Source organism: Podarcis gaigeae (genome assembly GCF_964106915.1).
Source record: "Podarcis gaigeae genome assembly, chromosome: 11".
NCBI lineage: Eukaryota > Metazoa > Chordata > Lepidosauria > Squamata > Lacertidae > Podarcis > Podarcis gaigeae.
Genome location: NC_139687.1, coordinates 27,177,998 through 27,204,911, shown reverse-complemented (window position 1 = coordinate 27,204,911; position 26,914 = coordinate 27,177,998). Strand labels below are relative to the sequence as shown.

The 26,914-nt window shown below is 46.1% G+C and overlaps 1 protein-coding gene across 4 annotated transcripts in view; it reads left to right on the top strand.

Annotated features, from left to right (window-relative positions):
• Positions 1 to 797: 797 nt before the first annotated feature.
• RGMB (repulsive guidance molecule BMP co-receptor b) overlaps positions 798 to 26,914 on the top strand; it is a 43,008-nt gene continuing 16,891 nt past the window's right edge. The window contains exons 1-4 of one of the 4 annotated variants that reach the window (XM_083702394.1): positions 798 to 1,045; positions 3,011 to 3,097; positions 8,967 to 9,208; positions 20,443 to 20,954. In XM_083702394.1, the coding sequence (XP_083558520.1) occupies positions 3,093 to 3,097; positions 8,967 to 9,208; positions 20,443 to 20,954 (759 nt within the window). In that variant the 5' untranslated portion in view covers positions 798 to 1,045; positions 3,011 to 3,092. The other 3 variants (XM_083702396.1, XM_083702397.1, XM_083702395.1) reach the window with 3 other exon arrangements.

Here is a 26,914-nt window from a genome sequence, read left to right as displayed (position 1 = left end):
ATGAAAATGCTTTTAAGCATATGGAATGGTTTTTGTTGCTTGTATACATAAAATTGTTTTTACATATGGAATTGCTTTTAATTGTTGATTTTATTTAATTTTTTTTTTTACTGTAACTTCACTTCTTGATTTCTCTGTTTGTCCCAGAGGGGGCACAGGAGAACTAATACTTGCTGTGAAATTCAGGAGTGACCTCTGATTCAAAGAATGTGTGGAGGACAAAGTTTCTGCCTGACTTTCCCAGGAGGGTGAGGATGCTCTCGGAAAAATAAAAAAAGAAAGTTTACTCCAACAGCCCTAGTGCATTCAGGAAAGCTACCCAAGCAATGGTGTTGTGCTAACAAAGGAACCATGGACTTTCATTTTCCTTCTGATTCTGCCTTGGGGAAATATCGTTTACTTATTCATTCATTCATTCCAAATGCAATCCGGCTCCAGAAATGAGCTACTACAACAACAGATAATAACAACTGCTCTGACTGGCAATCAGAAAGGGAAGGGATGCAGGAGGCGTGGGGATAACGAAACATCTGGAAATAAAAGAGGGAACCTGGAGATTAAAAATAAAAGAAAAAAGTGGCAGGCACTGTGAGCAGAGTAAAGAAAGAGCGAGTTGCAAAAGGTAGGCAAGAAAGTCGCTTCCTGTCTCATGGCAGAGACCAGGAGGGGCAGCCAGCTGATGGTCCAGATGTTCAGGTACATTCCAGCGGTTTCCGCGAAGGGAGGGGGCAGCGAGCGAGAGGCTGGGACTGGGAGCCGAGCCGGGGAGCAGCGCTGCCTTCGCCTCCCTCATTTGTTTGCGGAGAGACCGTGGCGCTGTCGTTAAAGGCACCTCGTCGCCTGCCTGCCTGCCTGCCTTCTCCCTCCCTCCTCTGTCTCTCCCTCCCTCCCTTTGTGTCAACGCTACTGAGCGCAGGAGGCCGGAGCGGAGCGAGCGCTTCTGGTGGCGGATCCGGAGACCCCGGAGGAGCCGCACCTCCTCGCTGGCTGGCTGGCTGGCAGCGCGGGGAGCGTCAGCGATGCAAGTGACGAGGCGATGCTCGCGGTGAGTTTCTTTTCCCGCGGGGGAGGGAGGGAGGGAGGGGGAGGTGGACTTTCCCTGCCTCTCCCACTCCTGCGCGCCGGGGGGTCGGCCTCTCCCCCGCCCCAAATAGAACCTGGGAAATCACTTGTGGAGGGAATTCGCCTCGGGCCAACCTCACACCTGGAGTTTGCAGGCGCCGGCGGGAAAAAGTGCTCCGTCCATGCGAGGCTCGGAGCGCCAGCCTGGCTCTGTCTGAGCCTCATCCGGCGGCTGGGAAGGGCTTCGGAGAGAAAGCTGCTTGGGATCGAGGAGCCGCGCAGCCAGATCCTGAACCACACTGCTTTCAAAGTGGGGGGGGGGGTCGTTAGTGTTGTCCACGCACTTTACCCGGGAGCAAGCCCAGCGCACACATTGGGATTTCTCAGTAAGCAGTCAAGAGATGGTGGATCTCGACGACTGGGGCGATCAGGTCATGCCCACACAAGGATCCCTTTATACTGAGTGACCAGATCGTCGTTGCAAAAGGATCTCTTTGTAACCAGCGATCTCCAGTGCCTGCCTGGGTCGAGCAACCGGAACCTGCTGTAACAATAAGGAGCAGCGATCTTTTGTTATCAGTAACTGAGATTACCCCCCTCCCCTTCCAAAGCACCTGGTGGAATTTTCTTTTTTGTACTTGTGAGGAAGGCGGCGCGGGTCAGAGCAGCCAGATTGCTGCTGAGAATGAAGCAACCACATCCCATTGGTTCTCACCTGTCCGTTTTTATCCTCACAACAACCCTGAGAGGTAGGCTCGGCCGAGAGAGGCAGGGAGTGCCCACCCAACGAGCTTTGTGGCTGAACGCACGAGTGTGAAACCCGAAGTCCTGTTCTGGCCCTCTAACCACTATGCCACACTGCCTCGCTTTCAAGCGATTTCCTCGGAAGCTGCTCGTGTACATTACCCTGGAATGTCATTCTCAAGGCTTTTGCTATCCTTAAATCCAGTTTTCCTGGGAATAAAATCTAGGCTCGGGAGCGTCAGGCTGCGATCTTTGAATTTTCAGAGCGTGGTGATCCCACAGTCCGCTCCTAAAATACCCTTCCTTGCAAGGAGGAAATCTCAAGGATTTCAATGGGCTTCCATTGAAGGGGGGGGGGAGGTTGGTTCCGTAACACCCTCGGTCAATTGGCAGGTAAAATCCTAGCATGTAATATATACTTGGGAGACACTGAGACTCTCAATCTTAGGGTCGTGAGTTCGAGCCGCACGTTGGGCGACAGATTCCTGTATCGCAGGGGGTTGGACTAGATGACCCTCGTGGTCCCTTCCAACTCTACAGTTCTGAGATTCTAAGAGTTTTCTGAGATATCTTTCTTCCAAGTAAAGCGTGCCCATTTCCGCGGTTTCACCAAACTGGGAGGGAAACTGGTTTTGCCCGCACTTGACACTGGAAGGAAGGGAGCACCAAGCCAGGAACTAACTGAGCTTCGCGGAGTAAGTTGCGTCTGATGTGTCCTTATCAATTTCAGAGCAGCTAATCTGCAATGTCGGACCCTACCTTAAAAAAAGAAAGTAAGTGCGGGGAGCCCCCCTCCACCCCCCATCTTCCTGACAGCCTTAATAACCCGCGTTTTTAGGAAAGCAAAGAGCTTGAAAAACACATGAAAGGGCTCTGTCTTCCTTGCTGGAAAGTAAGAGGTTAAACTTTGTTTCGGAGGGACGAGCGTGCTGGTTTCCTGAGATAAATGGGCAGGAAGCAAATTGCTTCCCCTGCTCTCTGGCCAGCGGCTCCCAAATGCTTTTTGCACCTGCTACTCTGCATTTTTGCAGTTCGGCACTGCAAAAAAAAACTCCCCCCGCACGATCGCATCACTTCTTTCCAGCCTGGCTCGAGCAGAAAGCCCCTTTCCCCCGGCCCCGGGAAGAGGGACCCTTCTCGCCGCTATCTTGATGGTTTTTTTTATTTATTTACGATTGCTGTTGTTGTTTTCGCTGCCGATCAGGTCCTGAACTACCCGGCGTCCCATCTTCGGAGATGCAGGTTTGACGACGCCCTCGGTTCGCTCGGCGCCGCAAGGGTTAAAGATGATGTAAGTAGCCAAGTATTATTTTTTTTCTCTTCTTCCCCCGAAGCGGATTTATTAAGCGCTCCGTGGTGGGTGCGCGCGCGCGCGTTTGTGCCCAGACTTCCCCAGATGGCTGGAGGAGAGAAGCAATGGAGGGAGCAGGAATGGGAGTTCTGGGTTCGAGTTTACAACTAACCCCCTGCGGACTGAATCTGTCCACACACAGACCCCATCCACCAAGTTTCCAGGATTCAGAATGGTGTGCTGGCAAAACAGTTCTGCAAACGGAAATCGCATCCACAGGGGGCCAGTTCAAGCAGCTCACGTCCCTTCTGGGGACTAGTGCTGTTTGAAGGAGAAGCCACAGTTTCTTTCACTAACGTTCCCAGCATATGCTTGACACATGACCAGATAACGATCCTTCAGTTTCACTTTCCCCTTCCCTCGGGTTTTCTGTTTACATGTTGATGCCTCCTTCCTGGACAGTAACTGCTGGATCCTAAGTGTGAAGGAAAGCTGACTGGATCCCCAGTTAGGTGTTCATTCATATAGGGTCTCCCAGCCTAGCTGGTGTTAGTGGCTGCCAGCCACTTTCAGGTGGAAAGATTTCACCCCTAGATATTTTATCTAAATACGTCTGCTTTCAAGGGAATCTGTTCCCAAGGAAAAGTGCTCAAAACTGGGACCTTAATGCCTCTTTACTTGTAAGTACATCTGAGGTGTACTTGCCAATAAACTTGCAAATAAACAAGATTATGGCGCTCAGGGCTCTTGCCGTTTGACTTCCATCAAGTAAGGCGGTTAAGGATGAGAGGTAAAAAACCCGAGTGTTCTTGTTACAGTTTAATGGATTTAGGAGGAGTCTAAAGTGCTCTGATGCTTTGTGTGGATTTAAGCTAAAGCCGTGTGTGGATCTATCTTGTTGATGGCAGCAGTGGCGGAGCACTGGGGGGGGGGGGGCAGAGAGCAGGTGGGGGCGTGGCTGGCGCGCATCCCAGGGGGCGTGACGTGCCACCCGCAGGGGCGTGACGCATGTCCTGGGGGCATGGCACACTGCCTGCGGGGGCGTGGCACCCAATGCAGGCGGGGGAGCAGCCATGATGGCACCCCACCAGGATCGTGCTGCCGGGGGCGGCGCGCTCCCCCCGCACTCCTCTCCCTCTGCTTTTCTTGCTTTCTCAAAGTCCCGGCCTTATTCAAGGGATGGAGACACCCTCAAATGGAGGCCAACTCCTATCATCCCTGACCATTGGCCATGTTGGTTGAGTGAGGCTGATGGGAGTTGGAGTCTAGTAACATCTGGAAGGCCACAGGTTCCACATCCTTGTCTTAAAACACACACACACATTCTTCTGAGTAGCTATATTCAGGGTCGAAACTAAGTCACACTGAATTAAGTAGGGCAAACTAGTAAGTTAGCAGTCAAGGTGACCAGGGCACTTCCTTCAAAAGGCTCCTGCCATAGGAACATGGTCGGTGGATGATGCACAACATTGCAGCTGGTAACATGTGGAACACATGTGGTCCAAACTTAAGGGGGTCCTCTGTCAGCATAAGGAGAAACTGAACTGCTCAGTGGTTCATTTCCAGTTGATGCTTTTGTTGGAACTTTGCAAACACATGCTAACACTTCAAAAACCAAACTTTTTGGTCACAACAGATCTAAATAAGACGTCATTAATGGGCATCTTTTCTTTTTCTTTTTTTAAAGCGGGGGGAGTAACCTTTCTAATTCAGGGGTATTATGTTGGCATCAGCATATTTCATAAATAAATAAAGAGAATGTATATGTAGCACATCTCTTAACAGTGGCATTTATATCATTGCAAAAGATGCAACTGAAAAACATCATTTCCCAGCGTCTCTACAACTGAACAATCAAGCCCCCTTTGGTGAAATGTAGCTTCTTTTAATGAAAGCTGTAACATTTCATGACCTGCGTGTTTACAATAACTCAAGAGCGCCCTCTACAGTGTGATGGGCTGCCATGCAGTAGAACGAGAGCAGAGAGAGCCTTTTCCTCCAGCGTTTCTTTTTTAAAAAAAATAATTTTCTGCATTCAGTGATGGTCTTCCTGTAATCTATGCTGAAGAGTCAACTGCTATGAAAAAAACACACTTGCATTTTATATACTTATATAAGTTAACCTATTGATTTTTGCCAACTTCAATTCATTTATGGGTTGGATTATTTCTGGCTTTGAACTATTTTCTATATATACCCTGACCTGAATCTAGTACAGGTTACAGCAGTTAGCAGAGCTTTAAAGAGGGCAGGGCCCCCACTCTTCCGGTGGTCATACTTTAGAAATCCATAATTGTCTTAATGCAGGTGGAGGTATAGCACAAGTTGTGACCAGTGTCTCTTTATTGTTTAATAAAATTACCAGAGACAAATGGTTTGTGGATCTCTGGCAAAACAGATATTTTACTATTTAGGCAAAGTGCAATCCTATGCATATTTTCTCAGAAGTATGTCACTGAATGACTCAAAAGTAGATGTGCAGACTCAGTTCTACTGAAGTCTGTGGGACTTGGAATGAAACAGATGGGCTGTAAACTAGCTAAAATCACACAGTGGTTTTATAAGATTTTATGGTGATACTAGAAATTTGTACACCTTAAGTGGTTTACTTTGCCTCACAAATGTATCCAACGAATGTGATGACTTGGTTGAGAACCACCTGGTTTTGAAGCAGTAATTAAACACACTCTGCTTAGTACAGTTTGGTACATATTTACTCAGGAAGGAAGTCCTGGGTTCAATTGAGCTTACTTCCACATAAGTGGTAAAGAACTGAAACAACAGGTTCTCTCTGGGAGTTCATGCATCTCAAAAGCCACTTTTGCTAGTCATTATAACTTGATGGATGTGCAGTGTGTACTGTCCTCAAAACTAGATTAGGGATCTGGAACTTGTGGTCCACTAGATGTTGTCAGACTTCAGGTACCAACAGACCCAGTCAGCAGAGAAAACGGTCAGGGTTAATGGGAGCTGAACTGTAGTCCAATGTTATGTGGAGGTTTCCCATCCCTGCTTCAGATCTTGCTAGACCACCAGCTATTATATAAACCACCTGAGTGTTGACTGTTGGCCCATGTTTGTATGAACAGAGATGGTTGGTGTCCATTGAGATTGGAGGGGCAGAATGCAGGGATCCCAAACAGTAGGTGGCGCTTGAGCCAGTTACAGACAGAGTCAACTAATTTTAGTTTCCCCATCATCCTCTTTCCTGCTAAATTATACAAGGGCAACTCTGAGACTAAGGAAGAAGTTGTTGGGGTCTCCCACTAGTCGTGAGAAATAAGGTGGGCAGGTGGGGGTTGGTTGGCAAGGCACTGCCCCACTTGCCCCAATGAATCAGCCACCACTGTTCACGACTCCCTGCCTGTATAGGTAGGTTTGCATTCTCTTATTGACATGGATATAATCCATGGGGGGTTGGGGGACTTCATCTGCTCAACTTGTGCAGTTCAGACCTTTGCCAAAGGCACAGGATCAGCATCGGTTAAAACAATTGCAAAATAAATTGCCTGGCTTGCTTGCTTGAAATAAGTGACTATACTGTTGTTTATAGTTGAAACCTCAAAGACTCCCTCAAATCATTCCAAAGGTTTTAGAATTATGGTGGTATTTCAAGTTAGTTTTTGTGACCTTGGTGGGACTTCCTATTTTGGGGGTTGAGGGCACCTGTTTAACAAGGCCCTTGTGCCCTTGCTGGAGAGTCACTCCCTTTGAACTCAGTGAGGGTACAGGGTACAGGCAAGTTCTTGCCTAAATGACTTCAGGATTAGGTTAAAGTAGGACCTTCAACATTTCCTCTGGCTCAATTCCAGGCCTCTCATTTTTGCATAACAATTCTTCCAAGAAATAGCATCTATCCAGGTTGGAGGGAAGAGGGTTAATTTAAAAAAAAGGAGCCCTTGTGACTGCCCCAAGGAGATATGCGTGCGAGCTGATGAAAAGGAAAGTGTATTCAAGTGTTAAAGCAATTCGTGAAGATTAGATTCCACTTCACACTTACAGATAAGGAAACTGGATGCTGTTAGACACCCCCCTCCTCGCTTCCACGTTGTGTATATCCCGCCCCTCTCCGGCAGACTCCTTGTCCGCGTGCCTGGCAGTAATTTAGTACACTGCCTTCAGCTTCTGGATAGGGGAGAGACAGAAGCAGCAGCAGCTCAGGACGAGATCAGTGCTGCTAACGTTTACATCACAATCCATAAACTATTTCAATAAGAGCTGCCCTCCTGCCAATAAGTGTTATTCTATAGATGCTTAGTCAAGGTAGCGTAACGCGGATTAGTTGCTCTTTAAATTGCCCTGTTTCGCTTAAGCCGCTTTAATGCACCAACCGTACACCAATTGCTTTTTGTGTGTGTGTGTGTGTGTGTGTGTATAGCCCTCTCTCTCCCGATCTTTCTTTCTAGAAAATACACTCGAGCTAAGAATAGGCAGGTTGCTAATTATAGATTCTCCCCCCCTCCCCCGCCGCATGATAATATATATAAGTGGAGCTTCCGGTCTCCTTGTTCTTTACAATTCACTAGAGAAGGGTGGTTGTTACGGATTAATTATACCAGTTCAAACAAAACAACACCCTTTTAAAATGAGAACTGGAAGTGACCAATTGGAGGACGCCTCAGTCCTAATGATGACTAATTTCACAGCATGCTTGCTTAGGATGGCAACATTAAAATCCCGCCCTTTCTTTAGAGATGCCTAAAGAAGTCGTATGCCCCACTTTCCCCGTCTAACAAATAACTTCGCTGCTAAATCGAGGACACAAAAAGTTAACAGGAAATTTAACTTGAAGCTGAATCTCTCCTGGGGAGAAGACACAGCGCTCTCTCGACCCCTTCAGGCAGAATCCTACGGGCAAACCCCACCCCTACTTTCCAAACGTGTTGCTGAAAACAAGCAGCCTTCAACCTTGTTCCAGGATTCTAATTTGGAAGGTTTGCCTAGTCAACGTTCCAGTGTTAAGAGTACGGGGCTGCGCTGGGCCGGGAACGTGATTGGCCGCTTAAAAAGAAAAAAAAAAGTTGAATCACGTGGGGGGACCCCCTCCCCTCGAAAGAACAGCTTAGATTACATCAAGCCAGCGCTCACCGGCCGGATCTCTAGAATAGTCTCGGCAGGAATGTGTGCGCTGGGAGGAAGGAGACGCAGCCCGGGGGTGGTGCGTAAAGGCGCAGACTTCCCGGCAGCGAGGGGGTGGGAATCACTGGAGTGTGAGGGCTCCGCAGTAAAAACAAAAAAGTCTCTTCCAGGCGGGTCGTTTCCCTCCTAGTGTAAGGAGACTCTGCACTAAATCTGCAGCCTGCTTTCCGCTTTTGTTTTGTGCAATTGGCCAGAGCAAGAATAATAATACCGACAGCCAGCCATTGCAAACAGTAAACACCTAAGCAGTAGTACAGGCTCCTTGGAGGAGAAGAAGAAAAATCTGCTCCAGAAATTGGTTTAGTTAGGTGGAGGAGGGAGGAGGAGGAGGAGGAGGAGGAGGTAAGTTCCGGCCTCCTATGAGGGTTGCCTTTGTTTGGCTGAACGGGCTCTCGGAGCCAATGGGAGCGCGCCGGGAGGAGTGGGGCGGGCGGGCGAGCCTGGTGTGAGTGTGTGTGCAGAGCCGAGATTGCTTCCAGTGGGAAGGGTGTCGGTCTGCTTTTCTGCTGCCAGGTCTCGCTCCGCTCGGCGTGAGGACGGGGCCGACCATCTCCGGGGCTGCTCGGTGGCTTTCCGCTCACCCGCTTTGTGTCTCTCTTCTTTCTCCCCTCTTCCTCCTCCTCCCTTCCTCCAACCAACCGCCGCCTCTCCGCGATGCCGCCCTCGCTGGCCTCCGCCTCTGCTCCCGTGTGGCCTGGCGGCCTCTGTCCGCCGTGGGGTTGATCCGAAGGAGGAAGAAGAGGAAGCGCGGAGGCCCGATCGCCTGCTCATGCAGCAGCCCCATCGCCGCCGCCGCCGCCGCCCCACCGTTGGAGTCCCGTCGAGCTGCATGGACGGGCATGGGGAGAGCGGCCCCTCTCTGCGCCATCGCCGCCGCCAACGCCGCCAGGGCTGAGCAGCAGCAGCAGCAGCATCGCCGCCCCCCGCCTACCCTCCTCGTCCTTTTCAGCCTGGGGCTGCTCCTACACACAGGTACCGCCTGGGCCCCTCTTTGGGCGGGGGTGGGGGGTGGAAACCCCCAAGAAAACGGGCCGGGATGGAGCGGGAAGCGACGCCCCGACGGCTGCGGAGCTGTGTAGTGAGACGTGTTTGTTCGCGAGTTGTTGGTTTCGGGGTTCCCTTTATTTCTTTTTTTTTTTTAACGGGACGTTTGGTGGGCGAGCTGGGCTGCCAAGACCCGGTGTTCACTTCCTCGGGAGCAAGTGGAAAGCCCGCGATCGCGGAAAGTGCGCGCGCGCGTCTGTGTATGTGTGTGTAGAGGAATCTGAAGTTTTTGCGCGACCCACCTGGAGCGTCGCAGGCGGGGCGGACGGCTCCTTGCTGAAGGCGCGTGGTGTTCCGAGGCTGCTCTTGCAAGTGGGAGCCGCTTGTGCCAAAACGCTTGTTTTGCAGCCCGGAGGAATCTGACACACACGCGAAGGCTTCTCCCTCCTCCTTTCCTTTCCGCGGTCTCTGCTTTTAAAAAGCAAGTCTGCGAGCCTTCTCTCCCCAGCGAGGCGGGGGCGCGGAGCTGGCCCCGCTCGACGGAGCGGGGGAGGGGGCTGCCGTGTCTGGGTGAGTTTGATTGGCACCGCTCCCTCCCTGCCCGGGTGTTTACTAAGTCAGCGCCGAGATCAGGTTTCTCTTCTCCTCGCCGCCTCCTCCTCCTCCTCCTCCTCCTCCTCCTTCTCCTCCTTCGCGACGCAGGAAAGAGAGCGCCTGGGCTCTCCTAATCTGCAGCTGGCGTTGAAGGATTTTGGGAGGAGAAGGCGAGGCGATCTCGGTGAAAAGTCGTCGCTTTCCCTTCTTCCCAGCGGCTGAACTTTGAATGCGGATCTGTTTGCGCGGCTGGAATTCTCACTTTTTTCTTTTCTTTGCTCCAGTGGTGCAACTGGATGAGGCTTGCTGCTCCTGTTTTGTTTTCTGCAAGATGCCTCTGTCTTGTCAGCTGTCATGCTGCTTTAAAAAATGGTATTTCTGTTGGCCTTCCTGTAGGAGCCCAAAGCTTGCTGGGTTGTAGCCTTTTCCTTTTCATTTCACCCAGGGAAGCTTGCTGGGCAAAGGACTCCTCCGGCTCAGGCAAACTCATGAACAAAGGTTGGGTTTGTAACATGGCTTGGGTGGGTGGGGGGACTTTATGGTGTGTATGGGGAAGGGCAGAGTCTGGTTTGTGTGCAGCAGATCCCAGCTTCAGTCCTTGGCCATCCCCAGGTTAGGGATGGGAGAGTCCAAAATCCTGGTGGGATTCTGCCAGTCAGTGTTAGGCAGTGCAGAGCTAGATGGACCATTGCCTGACTCAGAATAAGGCAGATTTCCTCTGTTCTTCCTAGCAAAGCTTCTTACATCAGTGTGTGAAGGGGGTCTGGGTCCCCAACTGTTTTTCTGATAGGGCTTCTGTGCCTTTCACACTTTTGCTTACAAATCAAGTAAGACCTTTTCCTGTCGCTGTTGACACACCATAGCAATTTTCAGGTTCTGAATGTATTGCTTTTAAAGATTTTATTACTGCTTTTCTTTATTTCGGAGGGAGTGGGAGCACCCAGGAAGTTTCCTAAAAATGAAAAGTCTCTGAAATCAATAGGATTTTGTGCTGGGGTATTTGGTCAGGCATACAGTTTTAAATATTTGTAGGCCACCTTTCTGGACAACGTGCTCTGAAGGTGACAGCGGTGATATGATACAATATCAAATTAGAAACTTTTTAAAACCACAACAGTTAATAGAAATACTTTAAAATATTGTTCAGTCAGTAGAAAGAAGCTGTGAGAGGCCCACTCTTGTGTTCCTTGGTGCAAATACAGAGATCAGATACATGAGTCCCAATGAAAATCTACACAGATGTATTTTGTGAAGTTCTAGATTGCACAAAGTTATGCAGTAATACAACCTTGGAAAGCTGTGAGAAGAGCTTACTAGAGACATTTCACTAAGTAACCGGAAAGCGTGAGATCACCGCGTCAGAGATTTGTAGAATTGTAGAGTTAGAAGGGGTTAGCCATCTAGCCCATGGGTAGGCAAACTAAGGCCTGGGGGCCGGATCCGACCTAATCACCTTCTAAATCCGGCCTGCAGACAGTCCAGGAATCAGTGTGTTTTTACATGAGTAGAATGTGTCCTTTGATTTAAAATGCATCTCTGGGTTATTTGTGGGGCATAGGAATTTGTTCATATTTTTTTCAAAATATAGTCCAGCCCCCCACTGAAAAAAGTTTGCTGACCCCTGATCTAGTCCAACCCCTTGCAATGGAGGAATCTCAGCTAGATCATACATAACAGATGTCCATCCAACCTGTGCTTTAAAATCTCCAAGGAAGGAGAGTCCACCACTTGTGGCAGTCTGTTCCACTGTCAAACAGCTCTTGCCATCAGAAAGTTCTTCCTGTTGTTTAGTTGAAATCGCCTTTCTTGTAACTTGAATTGATTGATAGAGGTCCTAGCCTCTGGAGCAGGAGAAAACAAGCTTGCTCCATCTTCCATGTGACAGTCCTTTAGATGTTTGAAGATGGCAATCGTGTTTCCTCTGTCTCTTCTTTACCAGGCTAAACATACCCAACTCCCTTGACCATTCCTCATAAGGCTTGGTTTCTAGACCCTTGATCTTCTTGGTCACCCTCCTCTGCACACATTCCAGTTTGTCAATATTCTTCTTAAATGGTGGTGCTGAGAACTGGACACAGTATTCCAGGTGTGGTCTGTCCAAGACATAAGAGAGTGTTATTACTGTGGTTGTTTTAAGGAAAGGGTTGATTTTAGTTTTCCCAATGAGATTTAACTATATGAAACTGTATTAGACAGCTTCTGATAGAGCACACCACTTATTGAAGTACTAGAGGCCAACATTTCTTGAATTTTAAGGAAGAATGTGTTGACAAACTGGCTCCTGTCCCAATCTGAGAGCACCAGCTAAATTTAGGATTCCGGGTGTAGAATAGCTTAGCTTTCAATAGGCTTCATGCTCCCAGTGGTCCATCGAGAGAAGTGATGGTCCTTAATCAAAAGTGAACTCGTGTTTGTGGTATTTGATTCTTGTGTGTAGGTTACCAACCCGGCAGCCATAGAATGTGTGAGGTTTTTGTTTGCAGAAGGTGTAGCACTGACAAGTCAGTACTGAACAAAGAACAAATTCTCTTTGTGACTTCCTTTATGAAATATTCAGAAATATTGTTTCTTTGGATCCAGAACTTCTCTTTCTGTTTACAAAGAGGCCCTAGAGCAAAGTCCTGTCTCTTTTGGAACTTTGTAACAAATACTATGAACCAAAACAATAAGGGAGAGTTCATATGGTGTTTTGTTTTAAATTCAGTTTATTAATTACACTTTAGAATCATAGAACTGTAGAGTTGGAAGGGCCCCTGAAGATCTTCTAGTCAAACCCCTGCAATGCAGGAATATGCAACTGGATCGAACCTGCAACCTTGGTGTTATCAGCACCATGCTCTAACCAACTGAGCTATCCACATTTCCCCCTTCCCCAAGGGGTTAAATGTGGCATACATGGTTCCTCTGCCTCCATTTTATTCTCACAATAATCTTGTGAGGTAGGCTAGACTGAGAGATGGTTAATGGGAATGGCACAAGGTCATGCAGTGAGTTTTATGGCCAAGTGGGGAATTTGAACCCTGGGCTCCCAACAAACACTTAAATGTACACCACACACTTGCTGCATTCAACAGGTTTACACTCTTATGTCCCATCGGTACTCTAGACGAAAGGGTTTTCCGTTTTGGAGGCACTTCGCAAAACGAATTTCCCTATGGGGTTGCTTCGCAAGACGAAAAAATCTTGCGAGTTCCCGCAGTTTTTCCCCGCTTCCCCCTCCCTTTTCCTAAGCTGCTAAGCCGCTTAACAGCTGATCCGCTGATAAGCCGCTTAACAGCTGATCGCTAAAAGCTGCTAGACCGCTAATAGTTCTAATCCGCTAAGCTGTCAATGGGCTTGCTTCGCAAGACGAAAAAACCGCTAGACGAAGAGAATCGCGGAACAGATTCTTTTCGTCTTGCGAGGCACCACTGTATACATCTTTGCTGCCAGCGCAAGAAAATGGCTTCAGTGACACTTATTAAGTGCATCACTGAAGCAATTCCTTTTACTGGCAACAAGGCAAGGCATGCTGGGTCTGCTACACATCCTGTTCCCTACGAAGATTAACATTCAGTGGAAAGAGTTGTGGTAGAAAGTGGAATGTAGACCAACCCTTTTAATCTATTCTGCATTTTCTTAATCTTTAACCAAAACACCAATTTTTAAAATGAAAAAGCCCAACTTCTGTAACATCATAATTTTAGTTACTAAAATACTGTAAATACAAAATTCTCGGTGTCTGTTATTCCTAAAAGTATGTGTGGCTTTCTTTAATTTACATACAGCCCCATCCTATACACATCTACTCAGATGCAAGTCCTATAGAGTTCAGTGGAATTAATCTGTATAACTGCAGACTTAAGTGCATTGAATATTTACATTTTGAGAAGGATGGGGCTGCAACAAAAACACCAAGTTGCTTAAAATAGCATTTGAACTGGAAATTATTTTTCCAACATGGTATCTCTGATTCCCTCATGGGGGTATGTTAAATATACAGAACTGCATCCAAAATAGACATCTGCGGGTTAGTGAATATTAAAAAATGTACATTAAAGACACCAGGAACCCCTGTTAAGATTTTCCAACAGGGACCTGATGAGAAATCCTATGCTAAGGTTGCAAATCTAGGCACGTTTACCTGGGAGTAAGTCTGATTGCACCCCAGGAGGTCTGATATACAGTGGTACCTCAGGTTACAGACACTTCAGGTTATAGACTCTGCTAACCCAGAAATAGTACCTCGGGTTAAGAACTTTGCTTCAGGATGAGAACGAAAATCGCACAGCGGCGGCAGTGGGAGGCCCCATTAGCTAAAGTGGTACCTCAGGTTAAGAACAGTTTCAGGTTAAGAACAGACCTCCAGAACGAATTAAGTTCTTAACCTGAGGTATCACTCTACGAGTAACAAGTTTTTACAGATAGCACTGTAAATGAGAATGTGTGCAGAAAGAAGCAAGATGTTGACTGTGGCTACTCCAAGACGATGCCAACTCAGTGGGTTGCAATGGAATGAAGCACCTGTGAGTTCAAGGCTGGTTACATTGCCATCTTGGAGCAGGTGGGCGCACACCTACAAGCTGCCCACCCTCTCAGCCCCACCACTTCAGCTCTGCCCCCTCATGTGCCACGACTGAACAATGCCACCAGTTGTTGGAAGAGCTCCACACAGGAACATGTTTTGATTTATAAAAGAACCCAGCGTTTGAAATTAGCCAGGCACAAAGCGCGTTTTATAACCATTTGCAGATCTCTGGATGCCAGGATGGTGACTGACATCTCCATCTGGCTGGCCCCTCCAGCTTTCTTAAACAGAAGAACTTTCCCCCGCCTGCATTTGCAGGCAATGTAACCAATGTATCTTTTCCTTCAAGGGGTACATGGTTCACTCCCTCCTCAGTTTATCCCTACAAAGACCCAGTGAGGTAGGCTAAGAGGTAAGTGACTGGCCCAACGTCACCCAGTGAGCTTTATGCCTCAGTGGGGATTTGAACCCTGATACCCCATGTCTTATTCCGGCACTCTAACCACTATGCCAAACTGGCTCCCTAGAGTACAGTGGTACCTCGGGTTAAGAACTTAATTCGTTCCAGAGTACGTTCTTAACCTGAAATTGTTCTTAACCTGAAGCACCACTTTAGCTAATGGGCCTGCCGCTGCCGCCACGTGATTTCTGTTCTCATCCTGAAGCAAAGTCCTTAACCCGAGGTACTATTTCTGGGTTAGTGGAGTCTGTAACCTGAAGCGTCTGTAACCCGAGGTACCACTGTACTTCTGCTCTATCAATTAAGTAGGCCAATAAATACAGTAAGGATCAGGGTAAGTACCTCCACCCAATTCCAACCCCTTTCTGGCAGAGCTTCTTTCTGCTTCCTGAGGCTCAGTCTCGCAGGTCTTCCAGTTGTGACCTGCTGCTGGCCTTGTCCTGTACTTAGTTATGAAGTTGTAGGCCTAATCTTTTATTATTTTCAGTACACACCAAGGTGGATAAAAATCAATGATTATATATATACATGTGTGTGTGTGTGTGTGTGTGTATGTATATATATATATATATATGTTATGTTTTTTTATTTAAATCAGATTTTTTTAGAATTTAAATTGGATTTATTTGATTTAAATCAGATTGGATTTTTAAAATAAAATGCTTTTGGAGGAAAAAATCTAAAGATAACTTTCTATTTTAGTTATATTATAGTCCAAAGGCTACTCATCAGGAAATAAGGATTTGTTTTAAGTTTTTCATGTGTGCTAAAACTCAGTTTAAGGTTTTGTTTTTTTTAAAAAAAACGTTTAACCACATCAGTTAACAAACATGGATACATTTGCTGTAATGTTATTGTTTTAGTTAAATAAATGGTTTGAATTGTTATTAAGGAAATGATTCTTTTTCTCCTTCCAATAAGGTACAGCAGAAAGTTGTCCAAATATAAACAGTTAACTTACTAAACCTCACAATAATTTCATAAAAGGCTCTGGCTGCAAGATGCAACACTTCTCCCTCAGCAATAGGAAGCAGGCTCTCTGCTGGAGTGCTATAACAGGTCTTAAAGGGACTATTGTGAGTGCAGTGCCTAGACGGTTAAACTAGGACCTGGGAGACTAGGGTTCAAATCCCCACTAGACCAAGCTCCTAAAATGCTTGCTTCTTTCTTTCTTTCTTTCTTTCTTTCTTTCTCTCTCTCTCTCTCTCTCTCTCTCTCTCTCTCTCTCAAATCTGCCCCCCTCCCCAGTTTCTTAGAAGGCAGATTCTTCTCAGAAACAAGTGCTTTTATTGCCATGCAATCAGAGACTGGCTATTTCTTTATTTCTGTTGATGTGACGAAACAGGCTGATCTATAAATCGTAATGCAGAAGGACATGAATTTGGCAACACTGATTTTCTTTCCCAGTGAACAGGGAAACCAACAGCAGCAACAAAACCCCTCAACGTCATGCGTTACCCTTATTAGGGTTTTTATTCCCTGGTGCACTTTTGTGTTTAATCTGAGTTTGAAAACAAGAGCCGTTGCATTCTGGTGTCCATGGAAACCAGTTAATTAAAAGGGGGAAATGAATGCTATTGTCATTTATTTCGGTTGCTTTCTCCATTTACAACCAAACACAGATGCCCTACTGTTTCTGTGTTGCTCTTCATCTTGGCATTTTGATTAGTTGGGAAATTGCTTACTAATGTGAGCACCACTGAATTTTACAGCTTGCAGTGGTGGATTCTCCTTCCTTGGAGGTTTTTAAGCAGAGTTTGGATGGCCATCTGTCATGGATGCTTTAGTTGAGATTCTTGCATTGCAGGGAGTTCGGACTAGGAATTGTGTGATTCTACAGTTCCCAAGACACACCATCCTTTCTTAAGAGAGCAAAGCACATTATGGCACTACTTTGAAATGCTCCCGTGTGATGCTCAAGCAAAATCCATGGTATATGGCTTAGAAATAGCTTTCGCTAAATGAGCATATCCTTAGCACAAAATACAGGGCAATTTAATATGGCTAGCTTTTCACTGGGCAATGTAATTAAATCTGTTTTGAAAAGTGGCAAGGCTTTGTGTGTGGAATGCTGTTTTAGACTCTTCAGAAGTTTATCCTGGGTGGAATGCTGGAGAGTATGAAAAGACAAGTGTTCAAGATATTTGAGACTACACCCTTTAGCTGCGCAGTAAGCATGCAAAAAACTGGATTTAATTATGTCGGTGCATAGCACTTCCAGAGCACTTCTCTCGTTTCTCTCTCCTCTAAACTGCCTCCTCACCAACCCCCCAAATGTGAAAAGCTATTCAACTTTATAATGGAGAAAAGATCATTTTATTCCTTCCCTTCTCCAGCATAAGTTTGTATGTGTGTTAGCCAGCTTTATTTTTGGGACGTTTGAAGATAATTCCACAGGTGTAGGACATTCCGATTTCTTTTCAAAATTAAACATGTCAGAATTACATGTGTAAAGTTTGCATTAAAAGATGCAGAAAAACACTCAAGATTTCATCAGTTTGTGGAGGAAAGCTTAATTCCCTTGCAGCCTTCTTTGGTTTCAAATTAGCATGATAAATTCTCTTTTATTTTTAAAAGGGCATGTTCTTAATTCTCTCCTTTCCCCCAGTTGTGGACGCAGCCCATCAAGTCTTGCATCTGCAAACTGGTTTAACTGAAACATGTATTCAAGTAACATGATAAAAGCCCTAAAATTTACGCCAAGTGAGCCATGAAATTATATTCTTTATCATAATTAAGTTCTTTTTTTCAAAAAAAATCTGTATTTTAAAGCTTATGCATAACAGAACTCTGTGAGCCCCACAATGAATGCCAGCTTTTCTAAATTACTTAGCTTTGGATCAGTACTTTTATTCTGGGGGTACTCAGGGGTACACACAGTGCTATTTTTCTAGAAAAACTCACCATGAACTCTTAGAATGGCAATGAGGTTCCTTCCCTGCTCACTTTACTATTTCAAGTATACAGTTGTACCTTGGTTCTCAAACTTAATCCGTTCTGGAAGAATGTTCCAAAACTAAAGCATTCCAAAATCCATAGAAAGTAGTGCAAAATGGATTAATCCATTCCAGACTTTTAAAAACAACCCCTAAAACAGCAATTTAACATGAATTTTGCTACCTAATGGGACCATTGATCCATAAAATGAAAGCAATAAACAATGTACTGCAGTCACACAATCAGTCAGTAGCTGAACTGGGTTCCACACAGTCACAAAAACAAAGCAAAAAAGCCACAAAACACAAAAGAAATAGCAAAAAAACCAGACAAACCTCAGCGTAACACTCAAAACGAAAGTGTGGCACTCAAATTGGAAGTGTAACACTCAAAACGGAAGTGTGGCACTCAAAATGGAGCACGTTCGGCTTCTGAAAAAAGTTCGCAAACCAGAACACTTCTGGGTTTGCAGTGTTTGGGTTCCAAGTTGTTTGAGTACCAAGGTGTTTGAGAACCAAGGTACCACTGTACCTCACTTTTCACGCAAAGCGCTCAAGATGGCACGCTTTTCTTTTCTTTTCCCCTCCCCACCCCTCCATTTTATATTTGCAACAGCCCTATGAGGTAGGCCAGGCTGAGGCCCCGCTAGGCCAGTTTTGCTAGGCTGCATCATCAGGGAGTGAGCAAGACACCTTCGAGGGACTAGCATTAAGCACCTCTGTAAGGGCAGCTAGAAAACTAGCGCTGTTCAGCTGCAAGATTTCCTTGCTGTTCTTTGGCTGAGGTACATATTGTTAGTTGGCATCTTCCATGCTCTTGCCAAACGTGCTTTAAAGAAGCATATGCGCAACAGGGGACCTCTGTCGGGTCGGGCGCTCCCTTGCGCATTATGGTTTGGCCATGTGCTCTGCATGCGCCTGTCGAAAGCATTATGTGCATAGCGGTCCGAGAGTGCAAATGGAGATGGTCTATTGTGTTGATTTTACTAGGGCTCTCCTGGCTTGTAGGCTTTCAGTTGAATTAGCAGGGGTCAGCAAACTTTTTCAGCAGGGGGCCGGTTCGCTGTCCCTCAGACCTTGTGGGGGGCCGGACTATATATATATATTTTGAGGGGGGGGGATGAACGGATTCCTATGCCCCACAAATAACACAAAGATGCATTTAAAATAAAAGCACACATTCTACTCATGTAAAAACACGCTGATTCCTAGACTGTCTACGGGCCAGATTGAGAAGGCGATTAGGCCGGATCCAGCCCCCGGGCCTTAGTTTGCCTACCTATGAATTAGAGCATGGTACTGATAATGTCAAGGATGCAGGTTCAATCCCTGTGTGGGACAACTGCAAATTCCTGCATTGGACTGGATCATTGTCAGGGTCCCTTCCAGTGCTACAATTCTATTATTCCATGAGTTTCCTTAATAACTGAGAATGAGAGAGAGAGAACACTTTTCCAGGCACTCACTGAGCCAGACTCCTGCCCCCCTCAAAAAACCCAGGCAGTCAAGAAATAGTGTGAAGTTGGGAGAGTCTGGTTTTTTTTTTTTATTTAAATGTGAATTGAATTGTAAATTTACCACCTGCATTCCATAGCCCGTCTCCCCCTTAGGCTAGCCAGGCGTAGCTGCAGCATGTGGTTTCCGTAGTTAACAAATATTAAGTGTAGTTTTAAATAATTATGGGACTGTGGTCGATAGGGAGAGGTGGGGCAAAATCTCTGTTTAAAAAAAAATAAACCCCAAGTACTCAGCTTTCAGCCATGAAGGAAAGTAAGACTAAAATCTGGACTCTCCCAAATAAAGAGTGTGACTTAACAGGCTCTTTTCTTTCTGCTTTGTAGAATATGTGCAGGTTATGTGCATGGTCACATTCACACCATATGTTTAAAACACTGTGGCGCCACTTTATTCAGTCGTGCCCCCACCAAATGCTGGGAGTTGTAGTTTGTTAAAGGTACAGAGAGTTCCCTGTTCCCCTCGCAGAGCAACAATTTCCAGAGTGGTTCAATAGTCAATCCCTCTTTCACAGGGAACTCTGGGAATTGCATCTTGGCCAACCTTCAGCCAAGTTGAATATTAATAGAATCGTAGAGTTGGAAAGGAACCCCAAGGATTATCCAGTCCAACCCCCTGCAATGCAGGAATCTTTTTGCCCAATGTGGGACTTGAGCCCTCAGCCTTGCGATTAAGAGTCTCATGCTCTACCGACTGAGCCAGATGACAATAGAAGCTGCAACTCACTCATCTGGAGTTAGTCTCACTGAAGTCGCTGGTGTTTTCTTCTGACTGAGCATGGATAAGATAAAGCTCTTTTGGAGCATGCTCTCATGGAATAATAGAAAAGGTTTTGCTGAAAGTCCTACTGATGCATCTGTTTGAGCATATCATATATCTAATCCGAGGGACTTCTGGCAGTTCCCTCAGTTCCCTGGCAGTTCCCTCAGTTCCCTGCGCGAAGTGAAGTTACAGGGAACCAGGTGGAGGGCCTTCTCTGTAGTGGCCCCCTCACTGTGGAACTATTTTACTTTTAGAAGAAATCTGAAGGCAACCCTGTTTAGGGAAGTTTTTAGTGGTTGATGTTTTATTGTGTTTTTAAATATTTTGTTGGCAACTGTGCAGAATGGCTGAGATAGTCAGATGGGTGGCATATAAATAATGTTGTTGTTGTTTGTTTGTTTTATGAAAACGAATCATGCCCAGTAATGTCCGCTCTTCTTTTGCCCAGGCGATTGCCAGCTGCAGACGCCGTGTCGAATCCAGAAGTGCACCACGGACTTTGTGGCACTGACTTCTCACCTGAACTCTGCCCTTGATGGCTTTGATTTGGAATTCTGCAAAGCCCTGCGTGCCTATTCCGCCTGCACCTACCGCAACTCCAAAGTCTGCCGTGGGAACCTGGTCTACCATTCGGCTGTGCTGGGGATCAGCGATCTCATGAGCCAGAGGAACTGCTCCAAGGATGGCCCGACCTCCTCGACGAACCCCGAAATCACCCACGACCCGTGTAATTACAGCGGTCGCCAGGGAGCCGGCGAACTTCGCGGGGGAGGAGAGCAGACTCCACCCACATACTTTTTCTGTGGCCTGTTTGGAGACCCACACCTGCGGACCTTTAAGGATCACTTTCAGACGTGCAAAGTGGAAGGGGCGTGGCCCCTCATAGATAACAACTACTTGTCGGTGCAGGTGACAAATGTGCCCGTGGTCCCCAGATCCAGCGCCACTGCCACAAATAAGGTGCGTACAAGGCACACGCCTTATTTTCCTCTTTAAAAAGTTACAGTGGAATTTGAAATTTATAGACGGCGGGATCTTGATGAATTGGGATATGGAAGAAAGGACAAGCCGCAGAGCTGTGCCAGGCAGAAAATCCCTAGGCTGGCTTATGCAAACCAGTCTGGCTGGCCTAGCGGAAGAGCAAATCTGTTAACATGACGAAAGGGTGTTGATGGGTCACCCCAGAGGAATCTTTTGGCCTGGAGAGACAGGTGTTGCTGATGTGATGGGGTGTGTTTTTGAGGTGACAGGAAAAGAGAGGTGTTGGGTTTTTTATAGCAAGGTGTTCTGGGAAGAAGAAGGGAGAAGAAAGATTGGGATCCATCTTGGGCAGGCTGGCTGAAGGCTGGCTTCACTGCTGTGGGGGACAAGTCCCTCTTGAAGTGACCATGCTGTAAGATCTGGGCTTCCTCCATGCAGACTGAATTGGTAAATAGGTGAATAAACCAGATTTCTTAAAGCTACGGCAGTCTCTGACGTGTCTCAGTTCTGCAAAGGAACACCGACCCGGGGTGAGTGCCTGGAACCCCCTGGGATCTTGCAGAGAGTGGCGGCACACGATTTTTGTACCAATATTTTAAATCCGAAACTTTCCTCCCTCCCCCTTTTTGGTGATGGTGGCGAGAAAGCAGAGCTGTTGCGTGTGAATTCATGTTTAATTCTTTCAGACTAGAGAACATGCAATCAAAGCATGCTCACAGATAGGTGGCCAAGAAGAGACAGCTGGTTTTAAGGAGCAGCTCACCTGCTGTGCTATGCAGTGACCAAGGGAAGGTCTCTTGTGCTGTGGGCATAGAACATTGGCTGAGAGCTGATGAAGATTGGAGGGTTTGTGAGCAGCATTGAAGTTCTCCAAATCCCAAAGGAAAGGTGTGGTTGGGAATAACTTGGAAGGAATTGCATTGTAGTGAAGCACATTTGTTGGTGTACAGTCTGTAAATAAGGTTTGGTGGAAGGGAGATTGAGCTCTACTAGCCAGTTTTTGATTGGCTGTGTTGTGCCTGGCGGCTGAGTGCAATAGGAGATGGATTTTGACACGCTAGAGCATGGTGCTGATAAGGCCAAGGTCGCAGGTTCGATCTCCATAAGGAACAGCTGCATATTCCTGCATTGCCGCGGGTTGGACTAGATCAGTGTTTTTCAACCTTTTTTGGACAAAGGCACACTTGTTTCATGAAAAAAATCACGAGGCACACCACCATTAGAAAATGTTTTAAAAAAAATAACTCTGTGCCTATATTGACTATATATAAAGTAATTCTCTTGAATAGGAATCAAATAAACACAAAGAAAGTATTTTATAATTATTTTATTATGAAATAGTAAGTAAACAGAAATATGAAAAATTATAAAATACTTTATTCAGTGCGCAACCTAGGCCTGTTTGGCTGAACACAAAGCTGATATTCTGGCTGGAATCGAAGACACACACGTAGCTCTTCGTCAACAGCTCTCAGTCTCTCTCTGTATTTAGTTTTTATAGCAATCATGTTTGAAAAGCTCATCTCACACAGATATGTAGTAGAAAATGGGAGCAATGTCAAAATAGCTTTGTTTGCCAGAAGGGGGAACTCCTTGGCAGTATCCAACCAAAAACTGTCCAAAGGTAGATCAGCAAATCTTAGCTTGAAACAACGATTTTGTCTCAGTTCAGTTAGTTCCTCCTGTTCCTGTAAAGTCATGTCCTTTCCACCAACTGATGCTGAGCTATAAGGGTCCCTAACCCAGTCAAGGCATTCAGTGGAGACTGAAGAGAAATAAAATGACAACTTCTCCGGTCCTCCTGGTGACTCGAGTCGCGACGTCGTCTTCTCTCCGCTGCTGCGCACACTGTGCTCGGGCGGGAAGGAAGTCGGAAGATGATGTCCTACTGTGATAGGTCCAGGCTGGAGTCTGGACCAATCACAGCCCGGACATCAGAAAAGTGGAGGGTGTCCCCCTGAGGAGCGCCAATCGGCGCCCCTGCTGGCCGAGGGTGGGGTCAAAAACCCCACCCCCCCATACCCAGGACACAGTCCGGCGCCCGCCTAGTGGGCGAAAATTTGAATTTTTTTAAAAAAATCTTTCGAATTTTTCAATTTTTCCCACGGCACACCAGGTAACATCTCACGGCACACTAGTGTGCCGCGGAACAGTGGTTGAAAAACACTGGACTAGATGATCCTTGGTGTCCCTTCCAAGTGTACAGTTCTGTGATTCTACGAATTATTCTGTTCTTTAGCAAGAGTACATACTTGGGATCACACGGCAGAGATGTGCTAATGCCAACTGTTAAAGGGATTCTAAAAACGCGCTCTTGTAAATGTAAAGTGTGCTGGACTATGAGAATGCTAAGTTTTCTTTTTAAATGTTTATTATTAGTATTATTAAAATAAATAAATACATTCAAATTAAATTATACAGTGCTGATGCTAGTGGGATAAATGGCACTTCTGGCATCTATTGTCTTAAATTTTGTGAGTCAGTAGGATTAAAACACTGAAAAGAACCCCCCCCCCCCCGCTTATGAGGAATATTTCCAACTGAGAAGAGCTGTATGAAAGACGTGACTTGTTTTAAAAAGGTGGAGGCTCTGGGTCACTGCTCATGGCAGATTTAGTCTGACATTATTCTAGTGGGTGGAGAACTTCCCTCTTGACTCAAAGATGGCTTTGGCCCATATTGAGCCAGTGTTGTAGTCCATTAAGTTCAATGAACATTAGGAGGCCTGAGTTCAAATGCTAAGACCCGCGGAGGGATCTTGGCAGTTTCCAAGTAGGGAAAAATGGAGATTTGTCTTAGAAGTTGCTTCTGAGAATGACTTCATTAAGGAAACGCTGTTAGTGCCTCTGGGCTTTTGGGCTAAAGAGCAATCTGAAGTGCAGGGTGGTTATTAAAAACAACAACACAAAAGTGACGTAATGCTGCTTTCAGAGTGCCAGTGGAAGCATACAATTAGCAATTTGTAGGATAAGTGTTTTGGGAAGAACAATATGTTTGGTCCTTTTCTATGCATAATTGACCCTTAATGCCTGTAATTTGGTGTTGAGGATCCCACCACAGCCCCTGTTTCCCCTCCCCCCCAAAAAAAATTCTGCCTGCATATCAGCTCAAAGTTGCAGACACAATTTGATCTGGGGTGTGTTAATGTTTTTTTAGAACAAAAAAACCTCAAGACCTTCCAACGTGCTTTTTTTGTGTAGCCATGGAGTTATTTTATGACCTAACTATTCAACATGCTATCAAGCCCGGTTCAAGATCTTAATGGTGACTTTTAAGGCCCTGAATTGCTTGGAACCCAGTTATCCAAAGGCCCCCTTCTTCTTACTCTGTCCTATCGGGGATTAAAGTTCTACTGGGAAGGCTCTTGACACCATCTCTGAATGATGCTCATAGTTCAGCAGCTTGAGTGAGAGAGGCCTTCTCCTGGGTGGTACCCCAGCTGTGGAATGCCCTCCCCTTTGAAAAATGACTGGCAAACAATATTATTTAGTGTTGCACGCTGGCTACGAACTTACCTTTTCCACCAGGTGCTTAATTTGCCAGGCCACCAATAGTAATATTGAGGAAGAGCAGTTGCGGTATTTGTGGTGGTTGTTTTTCACAGAATCGTAGAGTTGGAAGGGACCAGGGGGGTCATTTAGCCCAACGCAAGAATCTTTTCCCTAACATGGGGCTCAGGCCCACAACCCTGAATTTCTATCCCACCATTTCTCAAAGCACCTTAAGGCGTTGTACATCTCCCTCCCTCCCTCATCCTCACAACAGCCCTGGGGGGTAAGTCAGGCTGTGAGAGAATGATTGACCCCCAAATCACCCACTGGGCTTCATGGTCGAGTAGGGATTTGAAATCTGGTCTCCCCAGCTCTTAGTTCAGCACTCTAACCCAGGGTTTCTCAAACTTGGGTCTCTTAACTGTTTTGGACTACAGATCCCATCATCCCTGACCATTTGTCCTAACTAGGAATGATGGGAGTTGTAGTCTAGCAACAGCTGGAGACCCAGGTATGGGAAACCCTGCTCTAACCACTGGCTTTTGTTACCTTTTTTATCCTAAACTATGTCACCCACCCTGGGATCTCTTGCTGGCGAAGGCTGAGCTAAAGGTGAAATTAAAATAAATAAATTTCTGTGTGGCGTTTAGTTCTCTTGGATAGAGAGGTTTGAATAAGTGAGCTGTCAGATACCAAAGTGGATGCTCTTCTGAGTGGCGCTGTCTTTTGTTTCTACTTAATGTGGTTTTGAAGTTGCATTGCCCAGGCTCACAATCCTGGGGAAAGCGCTGCGTTCAACACCCTGCCTTTTAACAACAGAAGCCGGCAAGCACAAAAAATGAAAATGGAAAATGAAAATACCATCGTCAGTGTTAAGAGGTGATTGATCCAAACCGTGCATCTGCATCCACAGGGATGTTCAAATAGGCAGAAGCAACTAATGGGATGTGGGTGTGTTCATTAAAGAGACTTTGACTCTAGGATGTCTGAAAGAGGTTTCTTGGCACTGGTGATTCTATTGGATGCTACACAGACCTTGAGGTTTTGCTTCCACTGCCAGGCAATTAGGCTTTTATCAGAATACCTTTGTGCTGTCATGGAAGCCGTGCATGACATACCTCTGAAAGCCTTAATGCATTTACTTGAAACCCTTTGAGTACTGTTGCTTAAACATTCCCTTTTTAAAGATGCGTTATGGAAAAGTCTTCCGTTTTCTTTAGTTCTTTTCTCACGTTTACCCATGCAAAGTTGCATAAAGTGTCCACCATTTTCAGGGTGGCCTCATACCTAGCTTAATGACAACAAGTCAGTCACTTCTCATCTTTTTAACAAGACACGCCCCCCGGTGAAATTATTATTATTATTATTATTATTATTATTATTATTATTATTATTATTATTATTATTTTGCTGTCAAAAGTGATCTCTCCAAACAAGACATCTAGTGAGCGAGAACTATCATCTTTTGTTTTGAAGAATGAGGCTTCGGAATTAAAGTCTGCATATTGTAAGTTCTGCTAAGCAGTATAGATTTCTCATTAAAAAGAGAACAGGCTGAATTTAGATTGGAATAAATATCCCCTCCCCCCCCAGAGCAGACTGCTCACTTTGGTTGTGGGTTGAAGCAGCAGGAATTTCAGCAGCGGTCTTTTTAGGTTTGAGAGCAAGAGCCCTCTTTCAGCATTAGCCAAGGGGGAATGTATTTACCTAATCTCAAGGAGGGCAATACCATTTTAACTATCAGATAAAAGAAACAACATACACAGTACAGGCCGCTCCCCCCCCCCCCCTTACGTGGAGGTTACTTCCGTGCACATAAGTGAAATCGGGTAAAGTGAGGAGCACCCTTTAAACGCCCTCTCTCCCCAATCCAGACCCCAAATACTGGTACAGTGGTACCTCGGGTTACAGACGCTTCAGGTTACAGACTCCGCTAACCCAGAAATATTACCTCAGGTTAAGAACTTTGCTTCAGGATGAGAACAGAAATTGTGCTCCGGCAGCATAGCAGCAGCCAGAGGCCCCATTAGCTAAAGTGGTACCTCAGGTTAAGAACGGGCCTCCAGAACGAATTAAGTTCTTAACCCAAGGTACTAATGTATCCAGAAATATCCACAACTAGGATGGAAGCTGTGGGGCTGGCTGGAGACAGCTCAGGGAAGCCGTGGCTGTTGCTGCTACGCTACTGCACACATCAGCTGCTAGGCGGGGAGGCTGAGCAGCGTAAACAAAGCCCCACTGCACTTCTGGTTTCTTAGGGGCTTTCTCTGCCCTCAATGACGTCCTCTTTGGGGGGATCATCTCCTCGAAAGCTGTGAGGACTTTTCAGCTCTCTCCTGCCATTTCTGGGTTTGAAATGAACTAGTTACTGTATTTTTCGCTCTATAAGACGCACCAGACCACAAGACGCACCTAGTTTTTGGAGGAGGAAAACAAGAAAAAAAATAT